Source organism: Apaloderma vittatum, unplaced genomic scaffold, assembly GCF_000703405.1.
Source record: "Apaloderma vittatum isolate BGI_N311 unplaced genomic scaffold, ASM70340v1 scaffold129, whole genome shotgun sequence".
In the NCBI taxonomy this organism is placed as follows: Eukaryota; Metazoa; Chordata; class Aves; order Trogoniformes; family Trogonidae; genus Apaloderma; species Apaloderma vittatum.
Genome location: NW_009733299.1, coordinates 9,005 through 16,074, shown reverse-complemented (window position 1 = coordinate 16,074; position 7,070 = coordinate 9,005). Strand labels below are relative to the sequence as shown.

The window sequence follows — 7,070 nt, the reverse complement described above, 5'->3', positions numbered from 1 at the left end:
TAGCCAGAATCTAGAGAAGAGTTAAAGCTTATTTTCAGAAAGCTTTTTTTTTTTTTTTTTAAAAAAAAGAGTACATATAATTAATAGTTAAGTGGTTATCAGCATTTTTGCTGGAACTGAAGCTTATCCCAAATGTCTTACCATGATGCTCCAGGGGAAAAAAAATTAAGTTAGTTCAAATATTAAAATTATTGAAAAGAAAAATGGTCTTTCAGATAGTTTTCTTAGCCCGTCTTAGTATTCCTTTCAGATGTTTACAGTGATTAAATATGTGGTTTTTCAGGTCATTACTGAACAAACTTAAGCCTTTTCTAGTCTGACAGACCTAAACTCTAGTATTTGTATCCTTTCCTGTGCTGTAACAATGGAGTCGTCAACACTCCTGTTTTCCTTTAACAGGTGACTGGTAGAAGAAGGAGACCTGTTCCTGACTATGTCAAGGAGAAAGCTGGAGAGTAAAAGCCTTTCTGGCTTGTTAGCCACATCTCTGCAGACACAAATCAAGACAGACAATTTCCACAATTTTTATACGCTTGAATCGAAAGAGCTGGGAAGGTAAGAGTATTCCTTTTCATTGAGGTAAGAGGAGTTTCTCCTGCAAGAGAATTCTCTGTGAAACGATGAACCTTTTTTGGCAAACTTTCGTCTTAGTAGATGGGAACAGAACTACGCCTCTCTCCTTCCCCATCCCCTTTTCTGCAGTTTCCAGTGGGTTCTTGAGGACCAGGGAAAGGCACAGCGAGACACGATTTGCCAGCCTGTTGCATGTCAGAGCGATTTAGCCTGTTTTCATAGGCATGTGGTCTGGGATTATGTTCCTTTTCTTCCATTTCCCCTGTCTAGCCACACATCACATTCCAGGTGCGTAAACTAAGGAAGATGTGATTTAGGGTAATACTGCAAGACAAAGGGTGGGGATTTGGAGTTGGTTGGTCTGACTGTTTGGTGGAGTTTTTTGAAGTCCAGAAAACAAAGACCCTTTTCTCTCTCCCTCCCACCTTCAAGCAGTTAGTCCAAGTTTCTAACAACCTGCTGTTTCACAGTAGTTTTGCAGCAGTAAAATAGGAAATGAAGGAAGAAAAACCCTCCTTGGAACTTAGGATACTCTTTGCAATCACTGGGTTAAATCATACCTTGAAAGCGTTCAGTGCGTTGGGTGTAAAGTTGTACAAACGTGGCCCCTTGAACAGGAGCGGCACAGGTCAGGGTCCCAGTTGTTGGGCCTCGCGATGCTCTGCAGGGATCCTTTGCAACGGCAACTTATTTTGTCAGCAGAGATGCTCTTCTGCGTGTGATTTTTGTAAACTCTTTACCTGTCATTGGGTTTTTGTGCGGTTTTATTTTTTCCTTAGCATGTGCTTGATCTGGTATCCCACTTGCAGCCTGTAACTTCCCTGTTTTCTTACCCCCTTGTCAGCTCTGGTTTTGAACTCTGGGCTCTGCAGCTGCAGTTTGTGCACACCAGCCCCTAGCACTCCGTTACTCTCAAAGTGCTGCATTTTCGGCTTATACATACCTGCGAGCTGATGTCTGAAGCAAACAAAATTATAGATTTTGTGTGGATTGCAAAACAGAGCCTTTAATACTTCCTGTATATATGCAAAACAGCGCGTAACACAGTAAGTGCCAAAATGCAAAGGAAGAGGAGCAGAGTAGTGTTTTCCAAACATACTTTTGACTTCTCCTGGCCTAACAGTGTGTGCACATATGTATATATATATTTTTTTTAAATTGTTTAAATGTTTATGACAACACGTAACTGATGTGAAATCCCCCTTTCTTTGTAGCTTCTCTAACAGATATAATGTGCTTGTCTTTTCACTTGCAATTTTCTTCTTCCTCTTCAGGTTACTTAGTAAATGATTCTTTTGTTCTTGTCTGCTTAAGCTTCCCAAGTCCCATTTCTTCCTCCCACACCCTTATCTTCTAGGTCCTTTGGTATTTAAGACACTGACTCACGAAGCAGGCAGGTTCTGTTTGGTGGGTTAAGAAGTTTTGTCCCAAGTGTTTGGATGGCTTGGCTTCTTTTGACGTACTTGAATTTCTGTGGTTTATAACTTGGGATATGAAAACAACTTGAAATCGTTTTTTATCTGTAAAACTGGGCTGTAAAGTATGATGGTTAAGCAGTCGCTTTGCAGGCAACGAGGAGCAGGAGCCACTTTGCTTCAGTGCAACACTTCAGGTCTGACTTTTTCTGCATTTTGGGGAAGTTCCACTGCTCTAAAATATTTTTTGTCTTCATTTTGCCTTAATTGGCAAACTACAAATACAGCATAAATAAATGGAGGTTCTTTTATCATCAGTCTGGACCTGACCCTTCAAAGCTGTTACACCCGCAGCAACGGGAAGGAAGATGTACAAAAACTATCTGGGAAGATCTTACTGTTCTCATGAAACTCAGCCAGTTCCCCTTTTTTTAATTTTAGAGAAACTTTTGTGGTTGACGGGGTAATGTGATGTTAAAATAAGAATGTAAGCTGTGGGGGAGTATCTTAATCTTTGGCATATTGCGAAATTCAGCTTAATAACTTAAAATACTCTGCAGTGATCTGGTTTAACAATTGGGAAAGGGCTTGGCCATTTCAGGCTTACAAATAGTTGCTAAACTGGAGAGTATGCCTCTTAAAATATTTTTTTTCTTCTGAGCTTTTTACTCTTACCTTACTAAAGTTAGTGCTTTAAAAAAAGGACAAATCCTACAACTACTTTTTACTCTTACCTTACTAAAGTTAGTGCTGTAAAAAAAGGACAAATCCTACAAATAATTGATGTTGAAATAAATTAGGACAGAGAAGCTATTTTATTGAATTTATTTCTAGAGAAGCAATAGCAGTGTGATTGTTGAAATAAATTAGGACAGAGAAGCTATTTTGTTGAATTTATTTCTAGAGAAGCAACAGCAGTGTGATGTAAGGTCAGCTTTATGTTTAATTTAGTCAGATTTGTTCACACTGTATGGTTATTTGCAAATGTAAAGCATGATTTTTTTCATGAGATGTTCACAGAATCCTAGAATGGCCCAGGCTGGAAGGGACCTCAGAGATCATTTAATGCAACCTCCCTGTCCTACTTTTTTTGATTAAATACTGAGGTCTAGATATTTTTTCATAAAAGCCTCAAACATTGCTTTTTTGGTGAGGTGGGTTGTTTGTTTGATTTTTTTACTTTCCCTAAAAAGATGTTCTTTTTAGGCATTGTTTTGGGGTTTTTTTCCCAAAGCCTGCAGGGCAACGTAGTCTTTCCTGCTAAAGAAGCTAATCTAGTTAAAAAGTGCAACTCATAGCTAGTACTGAGCTTCGTCATTAAGCTTGTTCTTGGTATGGGGTGGTAACAAAACACATGCATGGAAGGGTGTTTTTTCAAAGACATAAGTGTAGTTGTTCTTCTTTGTACACAGTTTTATAACTGTTTTTAGAACTTTACACAATTTATTTTAGCCCTTCAAGTTGTTTCTTGTATCATTGAAAACATGTCAAGTATGCAACTAGGCATTTCTGGTAATGCAAAACTCGTGATTAGAAAACTATTTTTTCGGGAGTTTACAACTTGGCTTAAAAAAATGTTGTGGTTTTTTTTTTTTCTTCCCCTAATTTTTTAAAAGGTCAGCTTGGTGTTTTAACTACAGTATGTGGTTTTCTTTTAAAAATATTTCTTTGCCAAAATACATTTTTGTCTCCATACCTAAACTAGGAAATAAAGCAGCAAGCTTTGTCTAACTGCAGTTGAGAAACAGAATGCAAAGAAGTGTGTGTTTTCCTTTTAAGACTTTTTTTTAAAAGTTTTGCAGGTACCTCAGGCTTTTTTAGCATAATTTGTGGAGGGAAATTCTCTTCATGATTCTAAAATTTTCTGCACCGCAGACTCCTCTTTTTGCCCATGCCTTTTAATTTCTCTTTACGTACCTTTTATGTTTTAGCTCTTAAAGTTTTCCCTTTTATTTTGCAGAGGAAGATGTGCGGTGGTTAGAAAATGTATAGCTAAATCCACAGGCCAGGAGTACGCAGCCAAGTTCTTGAAGAAGAGAAGAAGAGGTCAAGACTGCAAAGCAGAGATTCTTCATGAAATTGCTGTACTTGAATTAATGAAGTCTAATCCTCGCATAGTTAATCTTCACGAAGTCTATGAAACAGCAAATGAAATCATCTTAGTGCTGGAGTAGTAAGTATGCATGCCTCAAACGTTCCACGTCTGTCGCTACAAATCTGTCAATAGAGTCAGGTTTTGCAGGGGTTGCCTGAACACCCGAAAGAACTGCAACAGTTTGCAATATACATTCTGCTGGCATTTCATTATGATATACTTTATAAGCTCCCAGGGACTTTTTCAGTGTGATTTATTTTTGTGTAAATTCAAAAGTTGAATCAGCTGCTGTTAATTTGTATATTTGGGTTTGTACATGTGTGTGTTTACATCCACAGCTAATGAGTTATGTCAAATGATGTGGAATAAGACATAAAACAAAATACATCAAAACCTACAGTAGTCCTATACTCAAAGCTTTACAAAATAGAGTGAAAGATTTATTTATTTTGTTTTTACAAAAAGCTGTCAAAAATATTTTTCTTCTCGCTGCATGACTCAGTTTCACAGACCATTTCACTCAATTTCAGGTTGAAATGTTTGGGGTTTTGAGTACTGCCTCAGGGGTGCAACTTTGATTTAAGCTTGCCTATTTAATTTGAGCAGATTTTTTTTTCTTCTGCTGGCTGGATTTTTGTAGAAAAGCCCCCATCAGTTTTGCAGGTCAGGGTAACCTAATATAACACCTGAACACAACTTCCAGAGTGTAATTTCTTTTACTTTTTTTTTCCCCCTTAAAGAATTAACGTATGTTGCCTGGGGGCGATGTTCCTGAATCCCACAGAAAGTACGTAGTGCTTTGCTGTATCTTAACTCATGAAATAAATAAAGTAAAAAGTATTTTTGAGGAGGGGAGCCAAACCCCGGGTGCCACATTGTAGCTGTGCTTTGGTGTGCCGGGTCGCTCGCCTCCACGAGACAGCGGTGAAAACCGCATAAATTTGAGATAAACAACATCCGCAGCTCTTCCCCTCGGTACCTTTGGTCTTGAGGGCAGCTGGGGAAGGTGTTGGTCATGATGCTCATCCACGTTGTCTATATTTTTTTAATAGACTCTTACCATTGTGCTGATGATGAATTGTAGGCTTGCTTATCCCTTGTTTTGAGGTAGCCCATTATCCTTAAGAGACAGAAACCTGAGGCAGTTAGAGCAGCTGAGTAACAGCTTCAGACCCAGCCGGAGAGGAAACAGCTGACCCTGTGGCAAAGAGTAGAAGTGCAGCTAATAAACCACAGGCAACGCGGTTATTTCCCTGCTGTACTGGTAGCGGGGGGTTCTGTCAGTAAATAACAGCTTTTTTTTTGTCTTTCTCTGAGGACAATATATTTGAGAGGCGCTGTGAAAACACAAAGCTTGCTGATCGCATTTTTTGTTGTTGGCTTGGAAATGGCCAACTTCCGAGTGACAGAGCTGAGTCCTTGTATTTCTGAATACTCTGTGTGTAGCAGAGTTCTGGACGATGCTGCTTACGAACTGACCCCGCAGCAGTCTACTCGGGCAGCAGTAGCACGCTGCCTTTTCTTCCCGGTACCTGATTCTTAGGCTTCTCTCACAATGGCAGGATCTAGGGTGACAAGTACACAGTTTGCTCCCACAGCAGAAACATTCTTCAGCAACTTTAGCTGCTCCTTGTGGTGGAGTTCTCGTGTTTAGACCACAACCGTGTCATGGGGAGAAGAAAAAAATATTCTTGCTTCCAGTTTCAGAGAAGAGGAATGCTGCTGGGCTTTCTAGCTCTGAATTATTTATGGAAGCAGTCTAACAGAAGAAATCTTACATTTGACTTGATGAGAAGGACTTCTGTTGTTAGAGAGTGGTGATAGAACTCATCTTCCTGAAGACATCTTCACACTCCCTTACAGGCAAGCGTGCTTGAGGGTGCCGAAGCACTATGAAGTTGGCAGCCACAGAGTTCTGTTTCGGTCTCAAGTGCTGATGTTGGCTATGAGGAAAGAAAAACTATGATTGGATTTATTTTTTTTCCTTCTCTAAGTGCTCGTATGATCAGTATTGACATAAGTTGCGTGGGAAAAAAAAAGTAATCGTAACAATATTCCCAGCTTCTCTGAGAATATTTTTATAGATTTTCTAAGTAGGTACTATATATAAAATTCTTCCTCACTTAAGCTTGAAAATTCAAATTTAATATGTAAGTGTTTCTGAATGTGTTTCAGTGCTGCTGGAGGAGAAATATTTGATCTGTGTGTCCCAGAACTGGATGACAGAATTGGTGAAAGGGATATTGTGAGACTTATAAGACAAATACTTGAAGGACTTTGCTGCTTGCATGAAAACAATATTGTTCATCTTGATTTAAAGGTGAGGCTGCAGCAGGCTTTTTTTTTTTAGTACTTTGTCTTCAGTTTAATATTGTGATAATCAAAGCAATTTGTTAAATACGTAACAAGGGTAGGAGAAAAAGGAGTGTATTAGAGATTATTTAATTTTTAAAGATAAATTTAACAATAAGTGTGGTGCAATAGAAATCAAAATGTCATTTGGGTTTTTTCGCAGTTTCTATTGTATTGATTGAGAATTAAATCTTTTCTAGCCTCAAAATATTCTGCTGAGCAGCATCAATCCTCTCGGTGATGTGAAAATTGTAGATTTTGGTATGTCTCGGAAGCTTGAGAATTCGACTGAACTGCGACAGATCATGGGGACCACAGAGTATCTAGGTATGGAAGAGCTGCTTCGCCATTTTTCACGTGTGGTTTTGAGAAAACACACAGTTCACGTAATGTGCTTATCAGTCATTCCTGGAGAAAGAACAGGACAAGACAACATGTTTTGAGCTGTTCTTTTTTCAGTGGTCGACAAATATTTGCACCAAAAAAATTCTAAATTGGATCAATAAGTGCACCTGTAATTTTGTGCTGTAGTATTTGCTGCAGTGCAGGCTGTTACCTCAAGTAGAAATGTTGGCTCTGTAATTCCGTTGATTAGAGCTGGAATACCCCATTAGCATGCACAAAGAAATGTTCTT

At 38.8% G+C, this 7,070-nt stretch overlaps 1 protein-coding gene across 1 annotated transcript in view; it reads left to right on the top strand.

Moving 5' to 3' along the window:
• The first annotated feature begins 403 nt into the window (after nt 1–403).
• The window catches only part of STK17B (serine/threonine kinase 17b), a 9,942-nt gene continuing 3,275 nt past the window's right edge, over nt 404–7,070 (top strand). Inside the window, exons 1-4 of the mRNA XM_009875802.1 lie at nt 404–555; nt 3,949–4,161; nt 6,259–6,403; nt 6,636–6,762. Coding sequence (XP_009874104.1) covers nt 434–555; nt 3,949–4,161; nt 6,259–6,403; nt 6,636–6,762 — 607 coding nt within the window. The 5' untranslated portion in view covers nt 404–433. The remainder of the gene's footprint in view (nt 556–3,948; nt 4,162–6,258; nt 6,404–6,635; nt 6,763–7,070) is intronic.